At 45.4% G+C, this 24,655-nt stretch overlaps 1 protein-coding gene across 3 annotated transcripts in view; it reads right to left on the bottom strand.

Moving 5' to 3' along the window:
- Positions 1 to 24,655, bottom strand: part of ESYT2 (extended synaptotagmin 2) — a 64,150-nt gene that overhangs the window by 2,675 nt on the left and 36,820 nt on the right. The window contains exons 10-23 of one of the 3 annotated variants that reach the window (XM_074315019.1): positions 24,110 to 24,192; positions 22,654 to 22,702; positions 21,456 to 21,545; positions 20,955 to 21,050; positions 18,953 to 19,054; positions 15,460 to 15,522; positions 12,315 to 12,389; positions 11,362 to 11,448; positions 7,180 to 7,329; positions 5,424 to 5,809; positions 4,106 to 4,204; positions 2,522 to 2,653; positions 948 to 1,053; positions 105 to 154 (exon numbers count right to left, since the gene is read on the bottom strand). In XM_074315019.1, the coding sequence (XP_074171120.1) occupies positions 105 to 154; positions 948 to 1,053; positions 2,522 to 2,653; positions 4,106 to 4,204; positions 5,424 to 5,809; positions 7,180 to 7,329; positions 11,362 to 11,448; positions 12,315 to 12,389; positions 15,460 to 15,522; positions 18,953 to 19,054; positions 20,955 to 21,050; positions 21,456 to 21,545; positions 22,654 to 22,702; positions 24,110 to 24,192 (1,568 nt within the window). The remainder of the gene's footprint in view (positions 1 to 104; positions 155 to 947; positions 1,054 to 2,521; positions 2,654 to 4,105; positions 4,205 to 5,423; positions 5,810 to 7,179; positions 7,330 to 11,361; positions 11,449 to 12,314; positions 12,390 to 15,459; positions 15,523 to 18,952; positions 19,055 to 20,954; positions 21,051 to 21,455; positions 21,546 to 22,653; positions 22,703 to 24,109; positions 24,193 to 24,655) is intronic. The other 2 variants (XM_074315020.1, XM_074315021.1) reach the window with 2 other exon arrangements.

The following is a 24,655-nucleotide window of genomic DNA, read 5'->3' as shown; positions in this document are numbered from 1 at the left end:
CAAAGGAAGATGACGACAACACGCGGTCAGCTGTGGAAAGCGCTACTGAAAGAACATAGGGGGGATCTGCGTGTTGGTTTGTCGTGTGTGGCAGGGACACTCACCACTGTGTCCAGCCTTTGGCGAGTTCTTCAGAGGCCAGACCAACCAGCACCTGTGGGTGTGAAAGCGTTTGTAGAAGTGCGTGGAAGTAATTCCTGTGGACCTTTACCACCTCTTCCCATCTCCAGTCTTCTGTCCTAGCCTGGCAGTGTGGAAGTCTCCATTCCCGAGTCTCTCATTCTTCAATCTTTCTACCCGCGGGCCTCCCTATGAGCTACACGGTCCACCACATATATCCCAGCGGTCCTTCCTCTATCCAGCTGTCCTGAAATCAGGTGATTAGGAAGCATCCGTGGGCATGACTTATAGGGACACGGCTCGTGTGCCCTGATGGCACCAACAACGCAAGACTCCTCCTCCCTAACGTCTCTCCTATGGACACTACTAAATAATGTATCATCTTAGGCAAGAGTTAAATATGACTATGGACAAAGATGAGCAGAAATTCAGAGAAATAAAGCCAACGATTTGTTAGGGGAAAATCAGCTGGTTAGTCGACAAGGTGGAACCGTAGAACACCATCCCACTGGGTATACTTTCCTTGTGATCCTTGAAGAGTAATTTTTATTTAAAAATTAACTTTCTATCCAGCTGTAAGTTCACGGTATTAGTATGACTAACAGGCCAATGATATGACTATGTAAAACTATGCAAATCACTTCAGGTATCTTCAGCGTGTACTGCTGTTTCGCTGATGTCTTTCACGCCCACTACTTTATTAACATGCATTATCACAGCACTAGTCCCCCTTTCTACTTATGTAAGTTGGCCTAAAACAACGCACTTGGGGTTGAGGGTTGAATTTGTACCAAGTGTAGGAGCCCATCGAGGACCTTCTCACTTACTTTGCCGAGAAGCCCTTTGTCTTTGGACAGGAAGCCGCCACTGTTCTTCACGGCGACGTCCAGTGTTCTCCTCTGCACGTCTGGTAACGAAACACTAAAATCAAAGCTGCAAGAGAGAACAAGGCCTTCCTTAATATTGCTGCCATCTTGCTGCATTTAATTGTGACCGAAAAATGCCATTTCTGCTCCTGAGACCATTCCAAATGTTACGTCGTATGTTTGTTATAAAACTGAGTTCTCCTGCTAGATGTTTGGGTTTGGCATTTCATGAATATGCAAAACCCAATTATTTTTCATATTTTCTAAACATAAGAGAAGACTCTGGCATCCTAAACACGTGAAAAGCCTACTGCCGGGCTCCCTCACGTATGGGGCAAGGGTTCAGTGAACATATATGCCTGACTCTTTCTGGCCGTTAACCAGTGGGACGGTGGATGTTATGTGTGTCACAGTGAGGACATCCAGAATGGGTCACTCACCCACGCCTGAAGACTAGGGGAGAGTCACTTCAAAGCCTACATGAGTGAACTAAATAAAAGTACCCTGTGGCCTGGCTTCGTGGAAGGGAGGAGGTCTGCAACACCTTTTTCAATGGCTCAAGTCAGATGCCACCAACTGACGTGCCTTTGGGGGAGCAGGTCCTGGAAACCGGCTGGAGTGTGGCCGGCGTGCAGCAGGGTCTCTGGCAAGGCAGAGGCCTGAGTGCCTGAGGCCTCCAAGGCCAGGGCTGGGGTGTGGCCGGCTTGCTACTGGAGCTACAGCAGTTAGTGACCCAGACCTCATGACGGGTCTCCAAACTTAAATGCTGCAGCCAAGTAAGAACAGGACACATAAAGTGTGCCCACGCCAGGACTCGGTGCATGCCAGCCAGTCAGTAAACACAGGGTAACTGACCAGTATCCTTAAAGACGAAATGAAACTGAATTAGTAGATATTCACACCATTCAACTGAATTCTGCCTTAGAAGTCTGGCTTGTCAGCCACAGAGGACTCTGAAGTGGGTGGTGAATCTGCAGACCAGGGCTCTACGTGTGGCCTGGGCACCCTCTTGGGACGTCACCACCTCAGACCGGCCTCAGGAGCAGCTGGAGCCCCTACCAAGCCAGACCGCTGAGAGAGCTGCAAAAAGGTCCAACAATAATGCCGCTCTGGTCATTAATTTTTAAAACTGTTTTGAAAACTAGTTGTTTTCAGAAAAATGTCATCTTTTAAGATGTTATAGGTTCATTATTGTTATTTTTAAAAATACATGTATTTTAATATTCTAAGTTCTGATTTGTAACTCAGTAAATATCAACAGACATTAAGTCCCCAACTGACAGCTCTTCAGGGTCACCCACCCTTTTGTCTTTATTGCATCACTGGCCCTCCCCTGCCACGTGTACAACTCGTATCTGTCACGTGCAGCACTCCTACACGAAGTGCAGAATCCGCATCTTACCAAGGCCACACCTGCTAACTTGAACTTCCTCTCACTTTACTTCTTAAAGCGTGTGCAGCTTAAACGCTTCAGTCACTCGAAGGCACTGACCGGCCTACCTAACTCCAGTCTGCCTGCTGGGTCAAGTCCATACCTCTGATCAAACACAGGGTTCAGTGTTTTCTTGGACACGTGGGTTTTTCTCCTTCCTGACCTCCTCTTGTCTGGTAACAAATACATGCGGACATAGGGGTCAGAGCCGTCTTCAGAGAAGGCAATGAGATTTCTGGTAACACAAACCAGACAATAGCAGGCATCAGAATCTAGGAAACCGACAATTAGCATCACATTCAAATGTACTATAGCAGATCCTCAAGTAACATCGTTCTGTTACAATGTTGATGAGAAAAAATGGATTCCCGGCCAGGGCCACAGACTGTGTGGAGTGTGCACATTTCCCCCATGTCTTAGGGGTTTTCTCTGGGGACTCCGGTTCCCTCCCACATCCCAAAGAGGTCCAGGTGAGGTGAATGGCGTGTCTAAACTGTCCCAGCCTGGTGTGAGTGTGAGTGTGAGTGTGGGTGTAGGTGTGGGTGTGAGCGACCCTGCGAGGGAAGGGCGTCCTGTTCAGGGCTGGGTCCCACCTAGCGCCCTGAGCTGCAGGGAGAGGCCCCAGCCTCTGAGAGCCTGAACTGGAGTCAGAGGGTTGGAAGAGAATGATCTCACCTGTTTTTATTCGTCTTTCTTAAATGTATATAGAACTCACATTTATTTCGATGTTTAATATCAGAGGTGTTTTCAGTCTTTATTTAGCAGCTGGGTGACATTTTTGAGACCAGAAATATGCCACAGGAACTTAACTTGCGTTTATATCAATTAGATGCAACCACTTCAAAATAGTCACTGATGGACCTGAAAAATCTAGCTGGGGGTTGTTTGGTTAGAAGCCCCTAAAACAGTCTTCTGTCCCTTTATCCCCACAGAGACCACCTCAGGAGCAGGGACATACAAGCTGCTCAACACATGTGCACTGAACTGAACTCTACACTTATAGTTCTATTTGTAAATGTCACTAATTTTACTTTCCTGTGTTTCCAATGGCCTTTTCTAAGATCCAAATAATTACATAAACATATTTATATCACAACTACTGTGGAGACAGACAAATCACATAAGAGAAAAACAGCTCTACACCATCATCGAGCAAATACAGGTAGAAACCACACTGCCCTCCCACGGCCACCAGTGCACAGGACACTGCACAAGTTAAGACGTCCTGACGTGGGGAACGGCGCACCACACCACTGGTGCCGACCCCAGTTGCTGCACGTTCTTGAAAGAGGACGGCCACACCCACCGTGATACCAGGAGCTTGGCCGGATCCTCTAAATTGATAGAAATTTTCTCCTGGAAATTTAATCCCCCAAAAACACTTCAATAAAAGAAAAACATGTTCATTACCGTGTTGCATGTACCACTGACCATCTAAATACCCAATACTAGGGAGGGTTACATAAACTACCCTTCACGGGGGTGTTGCAAAGCAACCAAAAGGGCAGGAATAGAAAATGTTTACGATGCAAAGCTAAGAACAAAAAAGGAATAAAAACTGAGTACCAGGATTACAGTACATCTAATTGCTTTGTTCTTCAAAAAGGAAACCAAGCAACCTGTGTGGGAAGCCAGAGCCGGTGTCCCCTGCCCTGTGGGACAGACACCCAGGGGCCATGCCGCTCACCTGCAGGCGTGCACGACGACCACCAGCTTGTTTCTCTGCGAGCTGTGCCGGACTGTCAGCTGGATCTGCCCCAGCGGGGACTGTCCCAGCGTCGTCCCACTAAGGAAGCAAAGCAGGAAGTCACAGCTCCCCTCGGATCCAACGAGGCCCCGAGTCACTGCTACAGCCACACGGTTAGGTCACGTTCACTCACGCAGACAACGAGGAGTCATATTACCCATGAACTCGAACACAAAGGAAACCTTGGAAGATTTCAATCAACCAGTCGAACTCATATTCCAGCTAGGGTTCAACGTAAGTCATTCAAAGCTGACAGCTTTCTCATTTAGGGCCCAAAGAAAGACGAGGCACATCAGTGCTGCGGTCTTTGGGCCGTAACTGCCACGTGCGTGCATCTTTTCTCAAAACCCCACACGACAGACATCTGATGAGACTGCAACACCTGCCTCGATTTCTCCCTCGAGGTTGAAGCACAGACTCCAACACAACTAACGACTGCCTGGCTCAGTGTCCCCCAAGACCAACTCGGCAGCTCCTCTTAGTTAGCTCCTGAGAAAAAGTGGTTTTCTTATTTAAAATTCTACTTCCTTTAGAACAAGAGAGAGGGAGGGACTGACGTCTTTGTTCTGCACGAGTGGATGTGACAAGTGTGAAGGAGACAAGTGGACTGAGTGTGGTCAGGGCTGCACACGTGTGCCTCCGGCCAGCCCCCACGGGCACACGCTTCACCTCCACCCCACTTCTGACCATTCACATGCCTCCTACAACAACAAACAGCAGGAAGTGTCTCAAAAGCAACTTTGCTCCTTCCACTAAGAGGAAAAGGTAACACGTAAAGCTGTGACAACCGCACACTGTTTCACCTCCTTATCTAAAGAACCCGGAGTGCAGCCATGAGTCATGGAGCGTAAGAAGTCAACACCAACACCCAGAGACGGACAAAGCGACCGGGGCCCAGGAATGGGTGTTGACCAAACATGAAGGGACAGGCCCCAGTCCTGCACAACAGACGCCAATCGCCACATACAGATCCAAGGTCAGCTCCACCCTCTGCCTTCCTGGTCTGAGGACGGGCACGCAGGAGCTTCCGAGACTCTCCTGTTCATGGGACCTGCTACCCATTGTGTTCTAGCCCTTAATTGAGGCAAACAGTAGGCCCTAGAAAACTGCAGGCTTGACTTTGAAAGTGATTCAGTGAGGGAAAGGGTGCTGTCTTCCCTCCCCACCCCGCCCGGGCTCTCGACTAACTGGGGACCGCAGCCACCCCACAGTCCGCAGATGTGGCCGCCTGCCAAGAACGCAGTCAGCGCCCACTCACTTCTCGAGTTGCCGCAGCCTCTGCCGGAGCTCCTGAGTGGCAATGGGCAGCGATATGTCCGAGGCAATGCTGGGGGTGGGCTCCTTGACGAACATGTGGCTGGGGGAGCAGGCGGCGCCCACCTGGAGGCTGGAGGCGCTTCTGCCCAGGTCTCGCGGCCCCGGAGGGCTGGCCTCCGCGGGCTGAGCTCTCTCCTCCATGCCAGGCTTATCACTGCCCCCAGCGACTGGTATGGACGGGGCTGTGTTGCTGTCACCAGCAACTGGTGATGCAGTCATCTGCGATCTGACAGATATTTTTCTCCCTTGTTTGGAAACAGAGGGTCGCTTTACTTGAGCAGAGTGTTGGTGGTCTGGAGACCGTTCTTGCTTTTCCAAGTGGAGTATCTAGAAGGTGGAAATAAACCCGAAATTAAAATCAGTGACACTGGTAATGACCTGATACAATTAACACTGTAGACATATTTATTTGCAAATATTTCTTTACAACTTGGCACTAAACATTAAAAACAATCTAGTCTATCTGTTCAGCTATCCTATTATTAAAGTACTACGATATTACAGAAAGTTTGAAAAAGGAAAGTTTAAGTAATCAACTGTGATGTATCACAGTTGTGATGTAAATGTCAGTTCTGTGTATTTTCAGCCTCTTCCATTTGCAGGCATTTCTGCACAGTTGTAGGTGATGTTATTGTTGGAAGAGCCTGAACTGCAGGCTGGTGGTCTCATCCCTCATCCTACACAGGTGGTCTCCCACCTTAGACTACACAGGAGTTCTCCACTAGCAACCCTGGGGAAGGATGAGAGTCAAAAACACCTCAGCCCAGCAAGATTACCCCAAATACCCAGCATTGGTGCAGGAGCAGCCCTCGTGCCCTCAGCTTGTGAGAGCACATGGATCATTCACTTTGTTAATATTTATTTTTAACATACACAATATTCCACTGAGCACAGTCTATACTCTGTAAACTCCTCATTCCGGGGTGACTGTGATGGCCGGAAGTTTCCCTCACTTTTACAAAATAAAGCTGCAGCCATCATCTTCATGTTCATGGCCTCCCCAAATTCTGCATTACTACAAAAAGTCCGATTTCCAGAAGAAGGGTCCCTGGTGCAAGGGGCTCTCTGACTCATGGACTGGAGACACTGCAGTCCTTTCTGGAAACACTGTGCACACCCAGCGTCCTGACAGGTTCAAGGAAACCATTTCCACTGCACCCTCTACACACCGTTTGCTTTAATTTTTTAAAAACGTTGGCTCTTCATTTTAGTTTGCATTTTTTAAATTAGTGAATTTGTTTGCCAGTTTTATTTTCAACATTTCCTTAAGTACTTATAAATGAATTATTGAAATTTTTTTTCTGTAATTTCTACCATCTTGTAGAGTTTTATTAAATTCTCTCTTCTGAATGACTTTAAAAGTTTAACCCTAGCAGAAAACTTTGGTGATCCACATAGCAATACTTTCTTGGCTGAAGGATAGAAAACCGGTTGGCTGGATTTGTGTGGAAGCAGAATGAGCACCCTGGGCCTGCTCAAGCAATGGAAAAACTGCTTCTGTTGCACGTCTGCATGGAAGCCTCAGCTATCTCCCCGTGAGCTCCCACAAGATGCAGGATAACCCATGCTTCCCCCACAAGTGCCTTCCTAACCGCGATCACCACCCACCCATGTGCCTGCCATCGCCCACCATGGGCAGTGCCTAAGAGCAGCACCACTCCCCTCCCCTCCTGTGTTTCTTGTGGGACAGACAGTACCCTGAGGGCAATCTTCATCTTCAGAGTGCTGTTTGGGCCTGAATTACTGAGCTGGAATCGCTGGTTCATGGTCATGTCATCACTGGTGAGCAGCTGACTGAGAGGGAGCTTCAGGCTCCCCAGGGAACACTGATGCTGTTCGTCTTTGACCTGCGACACACATGACAAAGCATACTGAGCTACGAAGGGACAGAAAACATAGAAAGGTCCAAAATCCAGCCTTTAAAAAACATACTTCAGCCATCTCCCCCTAAGTGGTGTTTCCATAAATGTTCAACACAGTAGAAAACCTCCTTCCGAAGACATGAAACATTGTAACGAGTCATGCTACAATGTATCCACGTCACATGTATTCGTCACTTCCTCATCACACAATTATGAGCACAAAAAAGAACATCATGTTATTATGACTCTGTTACCAGAACCCAATCTCCACAAACCTGAAGATTAGAAAGAAATGTCTTAAACCCTATGAAAATGGTGACAAGACACATCTGTAACACTGTGTCAAGTTTCTACCCATAACAGGTGTGCTGGAGAAAAAACATTTCTAAGTGTCTTTTAAGCCTTCCCTACTCAAAATCTGCACCGTTGTTTTAAAATTTTACAATATATCTGCTTTAAATGCATGGCAATTTCTGTCTCCTGAATAATAACCTCCGGTGTTACCTCTCTGTAACAGGTATTATTCCTGTTAGATTAATACAAAATAGTTTAACCAAATAGAGTAAGAACTTTAGCAGTCTCAGGAGCTGTAAGCAAATGGTCAAAGAAGCTAACTACACATGAAAACCTGGAAGCTTGATTGCTAATTTCTTTTTAAACTGTAATCCAAAAGGATTTTTAGAAGAAGTAACTATGGTCATGTTTACTGAACTTTGAAACTTATTTTTTAAATTCAAGACCCGGTAACTACAAGTTATTTTATGAAGAAAACATTTGCTAAACAAATATGAAAATTAGCTGGACAGACATATTGTATGAAATGGAATGTAAAATACAAAAGCACAAGCACAGAATAATGGCAAGCCTGGCGTGCTTGACGGTGATCCGCTGGCTCAGCCTCCACAGCAGGACACCCCTTCTCGGACCTCAGGGTATCACAGGCTGAGGAGGAAAGTCAGAGTTGTATAAGCGAAACAGAAAATGGAAACAGAAAACGGAGGCCTTGCACAACTCAAAGACTGAATGTTGGCCAGGAGGCCGGCAGAAAAGAAACATGGGAACTAGAATCGTAGACTGGTAAGGTGAGTAGGGCCGCCACTGGGGTGGCCCCGGGAGCTGTGTGACCCACTTGGAATAGTGCTGTGCTCTGAGCTAGGAGAACGTGAGAGGAGGACAGAACATACCACCACTGGAGGGACAGGCAGGTGTACATCAAAGACGCGCCCTCTAACTCCTCCCAGTGTGTAATTTACATGCAGCGTATATTTTAAAACACACAAACAGAGGACTTCTGCTTCTGACCATGATGGAGTAAAAGGAACTGAATTTATCATCCCACCTCAACTTACAGAGCAGATAAGAGATTTAGACTGGACAACACAAGACCTGGGCACAGGAGCTTGCTGAGACTGGGGAAAGTGAAGTGAGCCCGACAGCTGACCAGCTCACTGCCCGCACCCCACACAATGGCCAGCCACAGTGCAAGTACGAGGATCCCAGACAGAGGCCCACGTTCCCCTTCGCTAAGGACACTGGGTGAAAAACTCAGGGAGCAGGAGAGAGGCGAGAACAGCAGAGAGGAGAGAGCCCCAAAGAGAGAGCTGGAGGCCCCCGAGGGTCCCCTGTGTCTTCAGCTGATGAGCCCGTGTGAGGGAGCAAAGCACGCGAAGACCTGTGCCCAGGAGGAGCAGGGGGACCACTCCCAGAGCACAAAGGGCCGCGGAGAGAGAGGAGAAAGCATGTAACACATGGAGCATCACACTGGGCTGCACGGCCTCGTGTGACCGCACGGCAATCAGGGTGGCTAACAAAGGTTAAATCAAGCCTCGAAAAGCTCAAAGGGTTTCTAAGTAACTTACCTCCCAAATGAGAACAAAGCTCCAAAAGATTAAAGGAGCACAAAAGCCCAGCACTAATAATGTAAAATTTACAATGGGAAATTACCAGGCAACCAAAGAAGCAGGAATATATGACCCATAAGGAGGGTGAAAATCGCTCGTAGGAACAGAGCCAGCAGTGACACAGATGACAGAAGCAGTAACAAGGCACTACAAGCTATCTCACATACATGACAAGCACACGAGAGGGTAAAGACACGGAAGGTAAAGAGATCCAAACTCAGCTAAACAGATGAAAAATACGTCTGAGATGAAAATACACAGGATGGGTTTGACAGTAGATTAGACACGAAGTGGGGAAATATTTGAGGGAGTAATGATCAAAAATTTTACAAACTCAAGAGCAGCAGACTTATCAGAAACAAAGCAAGATGGAAGAAAGTGGAAGAAAAAAAACATGTTCTCCAAAAATGTTGTATCTTGTGAAAATATCTTCCACAAGACAAACGGAGGTGAGGCAGACTTCTGAGATGCCCAGAAGCTGAGAGTCCAGCACCCGCAGCCCAGCCCCACAGGAACTGTTGAAAGGGACCTGTGGGCGAAGGCAGATGGCAGCCCTGGGACGGGATCCCATGAGGCCACGACGGATAATGGGAGGGGAGACACAAGGCTAGACAGGAGACACTGATTCCTCATGTTTTCCAAAGCTCTTTAAAACAGAATTGTTTAAAGCAAAAATAATAAAATATGCTGGGCAGAGGGAACGGAAGCATGTCACGGAGGTCTTGTACCCCTGCGACCTGGTTTCCCGCTTAAGGAGAGCAGTGGGAGGTGTAGACGGTACCAAAGACCCAGCTGTCACCACCACCAACTCAGAATAGACAAAGAGATACATCAATTATAAAAAATGCTTAATTCATCCAGAAGAAGTCAGATTAGAAAAAGAGAGAGAACAAGGAATAAATGTGGAAAGTAGTATGGTGACAGATTTAAACCCAACCACATCAATAAAACATTAACTATAAATGACCTAAATGTCAAAATTAAAAGATTCCTCAGATTGGATAAAAAAGCAATATTAAACTGTAGGTATGCTGTCTATAAGAAATCAACTTTAAATATAAATTCACAGATAGATGAAAAACAAAAGGGTGGGAAAAACAAACCATGCGAACTCAATAGAAAGAACGACGGGATGGCTACATTAATATCAGTGCATTTCAGAGCAGAGTGTCACTTAAATGTAACTGTGTAAGGGGATCGTTACAGGGATAAAGGGAGCCAGTCAGCAGGGGGGCTAGCACAATTCTACACAGACTTTTGGAAAAATGAGGAGAAAACACCCCCTAGCTCATCCTGCGAGGCCAGCATCACCCAGACACAAAAATTCTAGATCAGTGTCCATCGAGACCCAGCCACAAAAATTCTTAACAAAATTTTAGTAAATTAAATAGAATATATAAGAAGGACACTACAGTACGACCAAGTGGAGCTTATCCCCAAATAAAGGTTTTCTTAACATTAAATATTGAAACCCAAATAAATGTTTGCAAGGTTAACACTGGAAATCAACAATGTATTTCAACATATTTACAAACTTAGAAAGGAAAACCAGGTGATCATCTCAACAGCTGTAGAAAAGCCTTTGATAGAATTCCACATCCATTCATGACATAACTCTCAGCAAACCAGGAGTTGGAGAAGAAGGAAATGTCCTGAAACACAGGCTTACTGGTGAAGCACTACAGCTTCCCCTTAAGATCGGCCTTGTGTGGAGGGCCGGGCACCAAGACAAGAAAAGGAAGGAAGGGGCACTGAGGCTGGAAACACAGAAGCAGGTGCCATTATTAGCAGAGAACATGATCGCCTGTGCAGAAGACAATCCTGAAGTAGCCACAAAAAAGCTACTGGAACTAATAAGCCAGTTTAGCAGGAATGTACCATATGATGCTAATGTACAAAAGTCAAGTGCATTTCTGGATACTAGTAACAATCAATCAAAGTTTAAAAGTAGAAAAAACAAAAACGTTTACAGTATCTAAGGGCACGAAATACTTAGGGCTAAGTTTGACAAAGATGCACTCATGGTGACGGCCGCATAAATTGTACACTAAATACGTATGGGTCATTGTATGTTGATTCCATTTCAATAAATCTATTAAAAACGCAAATAAAATACCTCGACTTCAAGGTCCTGGCGCTTGGGGTTGTGAATGAAGAAAGTGAAGTGTTCCTCCCACACAGGTTCGTTGGTTTTGTACCGAATCTGAAAGAAATATCCCAATATCAGCTCTGTGATATTTCCCGTATTTAACCATTTACTGTGTTTGGAAGCTTAGGATGACTTTAAATTCTAAGACATACATTTACTACACAAGTACTATTATGTGTTAATTGTGGGAAATGTTCAAAAGACAAAGTCCAAGGCTTTGAGTGTGCCATGAAGACTGCTATGAAACCCCAGTGTGTGTCATCTCAGTGACGGAGGCCCCGGTGTGTGTCATCCCAGTGACGGAGGCCCTGGTGTGTGTCATCTCAGTTTCGGAGGCCCCAATGTGTGTCATCCCAGTGATGGAGGCCCTGGTGACAGAGGCCCCGGTGACGGAGGCCCCAGTGACGGAGGTTCCCTCTGCTTGCTTGGGCCCTTCTCTGTACCTCCCCGGGGCTACCCAGTGCTGCATTCAGGAGGCTTCTCCCACAGACGGTGAACAATTAAAAGTGAACAGTGGCCTGTAACTGTAAATAATTACTGAAATGTCTTCTCTCACATGAGGAAAGTAGGGCGCATTACAGCAACAGCCCTCTCTCAATTCTTAAACCAAACTGTATTTGTTCAATGTTAAGCACTGTTGGTTATCTTTTAAATGAAATTTGTCCCATGTCATCTACCCATGAAATCAAGCAAAAGTATATTCCTATTATTTTTAATGTTATTTAAAAAAAAAAAAACACGAACAATGTTTGTTACCAAACTAAGTAGCTGGTTATCTGTGAAATGACTGATTTGAGAAAACGAAAGATATGGAAATCAATGGTCTTGACACCTGCACCAACACCCGCCGGACGTCCCCACCTGACTGGCGAGATTGAGAGTGACGTACCAGGAAATGGGTCAGCATGGCAGCACCTTACCTTGCTCTCCTGGGCCTTGTGACCAACTGACATCTGCACAAGAGGGTTTGGGTTGCTGTTTATTTTCTTCCCTGACTATCCAAAAACAAACACAAAAACAAAAAACAGACAAAATAAACATTCACATCCTGAAATGAGCTTGCTAAAAATGAAATTATTGGTTTATATTAAGTTTTTTCTGTTGACTTCTGATACATCAGTGAACCAACTACCAAGCACCCCCAAACCCATAATTGCATCTACCATGAAATAAATTAGGAAAACTTGTATTTGCACAAAGTTTTAAATGTTAATGTTTTTTATTTCTAAAGCAAGCTACTTTGGAAAAATGAAATCCTCTGAATATCTTTAATGTTAACTTTAGCTCTGAAAATTTATTTTACTAGGATAGCAAAATAGATAAAGTGCAATGAAAGGTAACAGAAAAACACAGAAAAACACGAGCAAGGACAAAAGTAAAAGAGTATGTAATTCATAATAGCCCTCTGGTTGGAATAATAAAAATACTACTAAGTGTCAGAGACATGTTTCTATGTTTTTAAGTTAGCATTTTCTGTTCAAGCATGTAGCTATCAGGTATCTTGCTGACCAGCTGCCAAGTAATTTTGACTGGAAGAATAAATGTCGATCCAGAATCACATTAAATTTTTTAGCAGATATAAATGTAACAAGAAAAGATGGTAAGAAGCATACTTTAGCACAGACAACTGATAGGAGAAAACATAGTAAAACACAACATATTCATATTTGGGATATGAGGTTTATTTATAACTTAGCCCCACGGAAGATGCAGTTAAATATCTGTGTTAGTGGAAAATAATTAAAAGGTCACAATTTTTTTCCAGTTAAAGAATTTTAAGAGTCAATCTTCAACACTGCGGCAATGACAGAATAAACATCAAATTCATGATTATTAGAGTAAAATACTGCTAGCCCAAACCTACTGCGGTAATCTATTTTCTGGTTCATCTTTTGGATGGGAATGAATTCTGCAAAATGAAATAAATACTGTTAAAAAAAAATCCAAGGCTATAGACTGTGACAGAGAATACTAACTTTGCCCTAAGTCCATTTTCTCCTTCTTTAACATTAGAACCCTGGAGCTTTAGCTGAGCACAAGTCTGCTGTAAAGATTCTATTTTTGAACCTCCCTTGCAGTTAGGTGTGGCCTTGTGAGTCTGGCCTGAAAAGGAGGGGTGTTCCCTCCCTCACAGTGCCCCCCTTTGGGCTAGAGGTATTGAACCCGGCAGAGCCCCACGCCAAAATCTGATGGAGGAAGTAAACTTCTGTCTTTGGAAGCTAGTTACTTTTGAGTCTTTAATTCAGAAGCTGAGTGTATTTCTTAACTAATGTACTTATTTCATCTCCAAAAAGTAGCCATTCATTCCTGGAGACTTACTGTATTTATCAATGTAAGACACACTTTCCATTTCTAACGGCTCTGAAAACAACGAAACTCACAATTCCTGACTTTATATATCTGCTTTTGGGGAGACTGCAGTAGTAAGATAATTGCCACTTCCTTAACCCACTTTTTTTGCTTATATTTTCCTTTTGTGTATGCATGTGAGTGACAGGAAAAAAATCTACGTTTGTCTTAAGTCTAAAAATACTTTCAGTAAGTATAAAATAAACACTATCAAACCTTAACTGGCACGTTTTCTTTCTTTCTTTGTGGTATGTAAAATAATGGTATATCTTAAAACAGATGATGTTTTAGATTCTATGAAATAAGGTTAAAGCACTTTTATTTTTTTTAACCACAATGCCACGTTCAAAATGCATCAGTCCGCACAGGTCAGAGATACAGGTATAATGAAAACAGGAGCTTAACTCTTACTGCCCAGAATTTACATCTCAGCTCCTTACCACTTTGAGACCTACACATTTCATCTAGCTGAACCTCAGTTTTCATGTCTATGAAATGGGCATGATACCACCTCCAGAAGCTAGTTGTGAGGCTTAAATGAGATAATGTAACAACAATTAAAATAAACATTATCGTGGCTGCACTGAGCACTTTACATGTATGATCTTATTTAATTTACTTAGTACTCCAGGAAAAAAGATACTCTCAGATACTCTCAGTTCCATTCTAGAATAACAGAGAAGATTAAATGATGAGTGGCCATGCTGAGACTCAAACCCAGACAGTCTGCTTTCACAGCCTTCGTTCAGATATCACAGAAATGGGGAGGAAAGACTGTTGGTGTAATTCCTTCCAGTGTTTTAGTGGGAACAGTCATTTCAACTACAGCACTAACTTACTCCTGGGGAAGAGTTCCTATGAGCCCACACCTCATGTCCTCGGTAAAGGGGGCCAGAAGGGCTTAGGAAATATTACACCAAAGCAGGCTGTGCTACTCTTCCTCACTTTTGAAATTTTTTTTTCCTCACTTTTGAAATTTAACTTTTCCTTCTAGATGAAACTGATTACAAACCATTCCTGATTCCTTTCAATGGAATTTTTAAAAAATAATTACATTTAAACCCTCCCCTCCAATATTTAAGTCTGAAATGTTCAAAGAAATCGAAAAAAAAAAAAAATAAAACACTGTGAGTCACAGAAAACTTCTAACAAGTTAGCCAGAGAATACATGTTCATGGTGTTTTAGGGAGTGGAGCTTAGTTTTCAATATACCTCATTTAATGAAATTTAAAGCTTCTTGAAAGATCTGACAACCAAACCAAGCAGCACCAAGAGCTCTGAAGTCACCACGTCAGAGACGGCCTCACTCAGCATATTGGAAGAGGTGATGTTTGAATGGCAGCCACATGGCACACCTGTCAATCATAATCTGAACACTGCTCAAGATTTTAAATAGAACTTCTAGTTTGCCAGTTTCACAAATTTGTCAATCCAACTAAAACATAGATGATTTAAAACCATCTTAGATATTGCTGCCTAACGCCAACAGGACAGATGCCTAATTTATCACATTGGTACTTTATAACATTTATCTTCAAAGTTGACTAAAATCCTTCTAACTACTAAGTCGTGGGTAACAAAAGTAGGCTCTCTCCACCTAGACTGTTAATGACTAATTAGCATGGGAGGTAGGTAATTTGTCCATAAACCCATGAGGAGTCAGGCATCATCTCTTTCAATATGACTTAATTTTCGAAGGGAAAAGTATTAGTTTACCTTTAGGGCTTTCTGAACTGCAGACTTCTTCAAGACGTCAGGGTTAAATTCTAATGGGTTACTCTTTCAAGTCAGAAGAAAATGAATATACCAAGGGTTAATAAAACATGCAATGAGGAGTTTATGTAAGGTTAATGACACGAAAATTTATGTGAACAAACAAAAAAACCTTTAAACGAAAACCACTAAGAATTACACACACAAAATAAACAGTAAAAATCATTTGTAAAATTCTTTTTTATGCTCAAGTTTTTACCTTAGAATGAACCTTTGATCTATAAATATCGAAACACATTTTCTTATCTTCTGTGATTACTATTCCTTCCCCCGCCCCCCTTATGTTTGGGATCCAAAAAATCCAATAGAGACACTTTAAGAAAGGGTTCTATTTATTATCCTTTGCTTCAACAAACCCCTAAAATATCAACTATAATTAAGCTAAAGTACCAAGAATGGGCCACAGGTGCCCCAATTCCTCTCAAGCCAAATTATATCTTAGAATATCAGGTGCTACTTTTCTTCCTTCTGAAATTTACTTTCTTCATGCAAAACCACAGCAGAGATGGGGCCTTCTCTACTTCTTCCCCAATTCTTTTCTAAGTATGTAATGTAGAGGCTGATTACAGCATCCCAAGAGTTTCTCCTGGCTTTAAAGTTCTATTATTATGGGTTTTCTGTCCTACTTTCATTGAATTTGTAAACTCATTACTTTCTTGCTCTCAAAAGGGTAAGACTGAGTTGTTTTGCAAGCTCCTTCAAAGACTAACATGTGAAATTAAAGATTTTATCATCTTAGTTGTAATTAACTTCAAACGACACGACTGAATTTTATGATTAGTTTTCTATGAACAGCAGGTTTTATAATGAAGACAGACAGACAACTAGCCTCCCGCCTTCCACGACTGTGGCAGGGGGCAGGACGAGGAGACCAAGCACGTGGCCCAAGGCCCTAAAGCCAGACTCAGCCCAGCCTGCTGGTGAAGCAGCCTGCACAGGTCTCGAACGCGGGGCCCACAGGGTTCACGGAGGGGAGCCTCGACAGGTGAGGTGGGGAGCCACTGCCCTGAGGTGTGAGGACAGACAGAACCCTTCTGAAGCTCTCTGGATAAACGACACCTGTACTAAATGCACGTGTTGCCCTGATGTGTATCAGGTAAAGCAAAGCCAAGAGCGAGGCCGTGGGTGGGGTGGGGGAGCAGGGCAGCTGTGTGAGGTCATGGAAGGTGCACAGCTGGGGGTGAGACAGACAGAGCCATCCAGGTGCCATTCGGCAGGGCACAGCGTGAGGCCACGCACTCCAAACGGAGGCAGCAACAGACACCTGTGCTTCTTAATGAGAAAGCACTAGCATGACCACTGCCTAGGGCCTCCGTATCACATAGCCAGCACCGTCATGTATGGACGCTGGGGTAACCGCCACCCAGCGTACATCAACTCCACCTACAGCACCAGAAACTTAATAACGTGATCAATTCACTGTGTACTAGGATGAAGCAGACAGGATGGGTCAAGAATGTGGACTCCGGGTCACACGTTGAGTTCAAATCCCAGCTCTGCCACTTACTAGCTGTGACCTTGGGTCTCTCATGTTTCGTGGGTCTCCTTCCCTTCTCTGAGAAGTGGTCACGGTGGCCTGAGACTAACTGAGCTGTTGCAGAACCCGTGGGAAGGGCACAGCACCTAAGCTACCCCGTAAGCCGGCGGAGTAGAGCCGGCGCCAGAAGTCAGACAGCACCCTCGCGTTCCCCTGAAATTCCCACCTTGGACTATGCCAAAAGGAGGACAGTGAGGTGGGAGTCCACATTGTAAAGAGGACATTTCTAGTTTGGGGTGAAGTCCTTTGTGCTAAGACTTTCAGATGAGTATCACTGGTGGTAATGCACTTATGCGGTTGAGCATTAAGAGTGTTTGGTAGAAGGTCGGACAGCAATGGGCTGGCAGCATCAAAACCTTTACCAGAAATAGTGAAGGGCTCAGGCTTTCAGTAAGCACTGATCTGACTTCATACTGAAAAGCAATGGGTTAAAAAACCAAGGTGTTCAAATTTACTTTATGGGAGACTTTGTGGATGCCAGTTTTTGCATCATGGGGCAGAGTGTGTGATTTTCGTAACTAGGGAGGAAGATAGTTTCCAAAACCGAGCTATGTTGTAGCAAAGTATTACAGAGCCATTACAAGAGCCTGACACAAGGTCAGAAGAATTTCCTTTCAGAGCAGCAGTTACAGGATGGAGAGAAGCAGCCTAGCAAGGCTGCTGGCGACAGACTGACCCTTTATTCAGCGTACACACTGTCACTTATAGCAGCTAACAATACAACTTTCCTCTAAGAAACACTGAAATAGAAAATCATTTCAGTGCAAAGTGATAGAAAACAAATGCCGATACGCTTGCACAGGTGTGGGGGAGAGGGTGAGGGAAGAGACACACTGTTCACAGTCGCTGTGACTCTGAACAGCGCACCCAACCCTTCAGGGTCTTGATTTTCCTCATCTGTAAACTGGGACAAAATACCTGTTCTTCCAGTTTTGCCCCCTGCCCCGCAAAGTAAAGCTAAACTGAGAATGCGTCTGGAAGCAGAAACGAGAACTCCTCGGAAACACATAGCCCTATCACGACCAGGTTCAAGGGCTTCAGAACCTCTCCTGTGACTGAATTTAATCAGCATTCAGTCTTGAAAGGGTGACTCTCTAAACTACTGACTAAGCCATGGGCGGCTTCCTCATCACCAAAGCAAGTAAAAGTAACTGTCTGCTAAAAGCACCGAGAACACTGCCAGGAGTCAAGGTGCCAGAGCAAGACCCCAGGGAGACAGACACAATGAGATCCAAACCAGCTTCCCGGACAGGTTACAAGCACCCGATTGCCCACTCCAGGAAATTCTTTAAGTTCCTTTAAAGACGCTCAATCACAAACTCCACCATCTTTTTCTCCCTTAGGGACTCTGGTTAAACAGTGATGGTGGTCAAGTTTTCAGGGGACGAGGTAAATGTCTGTCCCCATGGGCACAGCTGGGACTTTAAAGAAAGCCAAGTCCAGACAGTTCTGTGTTTGGTTAGAAGGAGGAAGTAGATTTAACGAAGTCTTTTGAAAGCTTGCAAAGAAATATTTACATCTCACATTGAGATGAACACAACAAAATCAACTGAATCATTATGGCTTCATTTTCTTCCTCACAAGAATTTTCATTTCTATTTTTTGGTGGGCGAGTCGCAGTTTAGGAATCTAAGGCTTCTTGATGACTCACCAGGTTTGTTCATCTCATCATCAGATGTCATCACCAGTGTTAGTTACAGCACTGTCACATTTTACAAAACAAACACAAAACACACACACACACAGACACACACACACACACACACACACAACTAAAATCATGCAAGAAAATTAAAAAGCATGCCACGCCACTCCACCACTGATAGATGGTTAGAAGTTCCAGTCCACATTCTAGCAGTCTCCATTAAAACAAAAGGAAGAAAACACGGGAGAACTCACAAATAGTGTTCTATAGACTGAGGAAGTATTTTCACAAAACACTAGTCCCGACGCTCGCCTCTCTTTTAAGTAGCCACACCCAAAGTTTCCCTCGTAGATACTCTTAGGAAAGTGGAAATGGGAGGAGAAAGCACAGAATGATGGACTGTGGTCATGAGCACAGAAGAAGCACTAATCACAAGAGTGCAGAAGGCAGCCAAGGAACCCCCGAAACACGGAGAGCCGCTGGCAGCCGCCCCCGTTTACTATAAATGCCAAACAGGCAGCGGTTTGGCAGAGACCCTTTGCCTCTGACAGCCAAGCAGCCTTCTGCCCAAAGTGCCCCTTTAACAGAAGGTTAACAAAGTCATCTTTTTTTTCTCACGTGATGTTTCTCAAATTTCAATTTAATCTGATAAAAGAGTTCTGAAGAGAGGCCTAGGGCCTTCTTGCCAATTCCCCAATACTATTCTCTGTTTCCTAAAATATACAGCAGATTCACTTCAGTCAGGCATTATAAGGCTTGATAACAGCCATGACTGTGGTTAGAAATAAAACGTTCGACCACACAGGAACTGCTATGAACCGTTAAATAATAAGGAAACAACTTTCCCCAGATTGAGTTTATAACAGATGAAGCCACAGACTTCAGATTGGAAGGCTGGCCAAAAGGTTAAGGCAATACTGTAAGAGAAATTAAGAACTGAGAAGTTACAATCAGTCAAGAAACCTTTATGGAAAGAGTCAGTTACAGGTGACCCTTGAACGACAGGTGCAGAAGTGGACCCGCATGGTTCATGCTTGTGTCGCTTGGGTCAGCTGTGTTTTCGATCCCAGGTTGGGAACCCTTGTATGTGGAGGGTGACGTCAGTTACACGCGGATTTTTGACTTCGGGTTAGCACCCCTGGCCCGCACGTCGTTCAAGGGTCAACTGTATATACAATTACATACAAAGAGTTCAATTACATGTTCCCAGTATGAAAAAAATAGATGATCAATCAGATTTTAAATAAACTTTAAATAAAGCGTACCAACACCCAAAGTACGTTTACTCTGCTTTTGAGCAGAGCCCAACTATCGCACAACTTTAAACCCGTGAAAGGTGCTGAATGAAACGAGGGCATGCGTTTCTGAGATAAAGGAGATGGCCTGACCATGGTGCCCCCGATGAGCCAGGACTGGAGTCCCATGAGGCACTGAGGTGCAGGGCCAAGGACTGAGTGACATGCTCTGCTCTGTCTCCACAGGAGCAGAGGACACAGGGAGACATGGACAAATGCACTTGATGAGTGAGCATTTACTGTAACCCTGGGAGGAAAGCACCCTGCACCTGGGGCAGTCATCTGACCTTCAACAAAACTGGCCTTTGACACAATGAAATAAAGCAAGAACGACCATCTATTGAACGAGTGAACAGGCACTCAAAACATTAGAAAGACTGTACGTTTATCGTGAACACTCTGCCCCAAGCAGTGGGGTCAAGTCTGGTGCTGGGGATCTCAGGCAGCCTCAACGGGGCGGAAGGCGTGTGATCTCCTCCCCATCACAGTCCTGACCTACAAGAACTGTATACAGGTGTTTTTCTAAGAGCAAACCATTCTGATGCAAGCCGCAGAAGCCAGCCGCGTGTGTGACAGGCCACCAGGGGCAGCGCACAGCACTCTCGCCTCCCACCACTGTCCCGTCTTCCCACCCCGATGAACTCTGGGTCCGTCATCAGAGCTGTCTTGTTTTATTCCCATGCTAGATGGAGAATAAATACTTTAGGCAACTAAATTCTAATATTTAGTGATTTTTCTACAGTACATCTTCCTCAATTCCTAGGGAGTTGTGGGAACCTCCTCTGTGTTGGCGATTCCTTCACAAAACACGTCAGAGGAAGGTAACGCTGAGCATCCTGAATGATCAGTAAGATGTACGAGCAGAAAGTCACAGTATCCCGCCCACTGCCACTTGGGCTGGAGTGAAGAGAAACCAGCAACAGGAATGAGCACCCCCGGGAGTCCCCACGGTGCTACCTACCGGAAGGTTCCTCGCTGAATCCAAGTACAAGATCAGCAAGGAAGAGGAAAGACCGTCGTTGGCTGGGCTTTTGTCGGCTCTGATGTCTGTGAGCACCTATGAGGAACGGGAGGAAAGCCTGAGCAGGCATGTTCCCACAAGTTTTACACTCCTGCGGCCTGGCCATGCCTCTAACGCTCAAGGAGACAGGAAATATGGGAAACCAACCATCTACTATCTGTAAGCAGAGGGAATGAAAACGGACATCTTTTAACGGCAAGACTACCAATGGCTGAATGAAGCTCGCAGGCGACCTGCGGCTCTCCAAAGCCCACGAGGCGGTACAAATGACCCGTGAATCTCTGAAAGGGTGCCCTGTCTTGTATGTATTCTGACACTGCTGCGCAGTGACTTGCAGCACAATACTCGGAAAGGTCGCTGCAGTCTCTTCACTGAGGAGCACAACACGATGTGCACTGACCCCGGCAGGGCCAGGGGCGGCCAGCCGCTCGGGTCACACACCTTGTCCAGGGCGGAGGTGTCCGGCATGAGCGTGAGCCATTCCAGCTTCAAGTGCAGCTTCCCCTTGCAGACCTCATCCAGGGTGAACCACTGCAGGGAAAAGCACAAGTTCAGCAGAAGGCCTGAATCCACACTCAGGTTACAGTCCCCACCAGAGTCACAGGCGGTTCCGTGCGGCCTCAGCTCTCAGATGCTGACGGACCAAATCCCACCACAGCCGGCTCTGAGGTCCACCCGCTGGACCACGCACAGCACCGCCCACTGCCCGAGACCATTCTCAAAGCTTTCCAGTATTAACTCACTGAGTTCTAACAAAGCTCCATGAGGTGGGTGCTACTTCATCCCTAATTTACACACAAGGATTCAAGCGCCTCCCAGTACTGTCAGGCTTCTGGGTACAGACTTGAACAGATTTTGAGACGTCATTCATAGGAAGACATCAAGCCCAAATACTAATTTCAGTATCAAACAAGTTAGCATATTTGTTTTTATTCTTCATTATATACCAGTTAACAAAACAATACGCAGCTGTTTGAGTTTCTAAACCACAGAGCGGGTCATCAAAGAGGGTCCCCACACACTGTGTGAAGAGACTGCTCTGAGTGCAGGCCTGTGGCCCCCCCGCAAGGGGATGCAGCAGGCACTCAGCTATTTCCCTAACAGATGCCACCGAGCTTGCTGCTCTGCAAGCAGGATCGCAGCGCTCTGGTCAGCCGTGCTTTACCTGCCAAATCTTCCCCACCTTTTTGAAGCCACCACCATCTTCTCTTTTTTTGTACTTTTTATTTGGATAGCAATATCCTGCTGGAAGTAGTTTGCTTCCTGTCACTTCCCACTGCACTCACAGATGTCTTCCTGTGACAATCTCCCACTGACTGCGCTGGCCAGCTCTGCCACTAACGCCAGCTGTCTCCGAATGCCCATTTTTAGGGAGCATCTCCCAGGCCTCTGCCCTGACCCCCCAAGGACAGCACGTGCCCGCCTGAATCAAGGCGGCTTGGGCTGGTATCTTTACCACCAGGAGGTGCTCAGTATATACTGTGTGACTGGGCTCTTCAACCTATTTCTCTTCCCTTTGCTGTTACTAGAAGGCTAAGCTCTCAGCCGGCGAGGAGACGCTTCCGGAACACCCTGCAGGTGGAAGCAGCAGGTCCTTGCCCGTGCTCACTGAATGGAACAATGCTCAGAGAAAACTTACTTCATCTAACAGGCGCTCCTTCTCAACTTCAGTCAGATCAATCATAAGACTGCAGAAAGAACAACACAACACGTTAGGACACACTAACAGATGTCTCACAACTGAAAAAACCTCAGGCATTTGTCTATGAAAAAGTACAAAACGCTACCCAGTGTATCAGGAAACAGACTTCTCCCAAAACCTTTCTCCAGCTTACAGCCAAGGGTGTGAAGAGGGGTGAGGAAAAGAGAAGGGTTGAATTTCTGGCAGGTCAGAGCACTCAATCTGGCAAAGCCGAGGCCAGACCTGTAAAAAGGCTGGTCTTCCCCACAACGCGTATTTACAATGTGCCAAAATGATCAAGACTAGCAGCCCTCGTCTAACATGCTCCTGCAGCTCAAGTACTCAACCCTGAGTGAGGCCGTTACCGCCTTCCCCACCTGGCACCGCACTCTGCACCATCATGTGCCTGGAGCCCCAGTGGCCTCTCGCTCAGCATGTCCAGACAGCCTGTTCCATGTCCGCTAAATAAGCCTGTTCCACTGCAAAGACTGAAACCATCCCCAGAAGCCAGAGCTGACAAAGAATGGTTGCCTGTGTTTCTTGTAGCCAGCGACCCCTCCTCTCTGCCCCTCTGCTCTGTCTCACGTGAGGCCCTCGCGTCTCTTCCCCGCCCTGTTACATAGTCTCCTGGTGATCTGCCAGTCTCCAGTCTCCATCCAACAATCCATCTACAGACTGGTTTTACTAAAATGCAAATTAGATCTGTTTATTGTCCTGCTTTAAATCTTTCCGTTGCTCCTTTATTAAATGAATTTTGAAGTCACAGCGTAACACACAGGCTACTCTTGATGAGGCCAAACCATCCAATGCCATCTATTCCTGTATCTTTTTTGCCAAAGGAAATTCAGTTAAATGTAAAGATTAGGTTAAAGTGGGTTTTTTTGCTTTTTTTTTTTTTTTAAAGCTCCTTTTTTCCTTCCAGTTGTACTGGTTGTTCAGTTGAAGTAAACAAATCAGCGTTTATTTTTTCAGCGGGTAGGCACAATATAAATTACTACCTGCCCCAAAAACCCCAACAAATTGAAAAAGTTTAAAAGCCCTCTCTACTGTCTAGCGCGAAGCTGCCCGCACGGCAAGAAGGCCGGGGACACACGTGGCTCCTGAGCACTGAAAATGGGGCGAGCACAACTCAGAAGTGATCTTTAAATTGTGTTTAATCAATTTAATTGGAATAACTCCATGTGGTTAGTGACTGCTGTGATGGGACACAGATATGGAAGCTTTCTTTCTCTTACTTAAATGTGCAACTTATTAGGAATAAAACACGACTTAGGAAGTTTAAGGTGAAACAAATGTCCAAGAACCATTTAAAAGTACATGTGCCACGTGCACGAGTAGGTGTTCGCCGTTGTAGCTGCAGGAGGTCACCCAGAGGAAAGCGCGGCCCGTGGTGCTGGCGGCCGCGAAGCGTTACCTGCCGAGAAAGTCGTCCTTGTCGGGGTCCTCATCAAAGAGCTCGATCTCCAGCTCCTGCCCAGGATGCTCGTAGACCAAGGCCTGCAACAGGAACGACTGGCGATGAGTCCCGCTTCGGCTAACATGGTCATCTACTGAGCGTGATCATTATAGTAAGTAGCACCGTGCATTTCTGGATTTTTCTCCAGCGGTTAAGTCCTCGTAAAGCAATCACATTGTCTCAATGTCCAACCACACACACTCCTCATTCGGAAACATGTGCCCACATAGTAATAGTCTGGTGTGTGTGTTTCCAGTGGGTCAGTCTCAAGGACGCCCAAACAGGACAGCAACACAGCCTGGTGCAGGCCCCGCTCAGAGGGTCCTTGGCGAGCCAAGTGCCACAAATGCCACACCGCTCAGAGACTGGGGACTCTGGCCACATATGGGACTAGGAGGAGGAGACACTGTTGGAACGTGAACTGCACTAGTGCCCAACAGTTTTGCAAAAGTGTGTCAGTGATTTCAAACACATGTAACTTCTGTGTAGCAATCCCACCTTGAC

This window comes from Rhinolophus sinicus, linkage group LG11, assembly GCF_036562045.2.
Source record: "Rhinolophus sinicus isolate RSC01 linkage group LG11, ASM3656204v1, whole genome shotgun sequence".
Classification (NCBI taxonomy): domain Eukaryota; kingdom Metazoa; phylum Chordata; class Mammalia; order Chiroptera; family Rhinolophidae; genus Rhinolophus; species Rhinolophus sinicus.
This window is presented reverse-complemented; position numbering and strand designations above follow the sequence as displayed.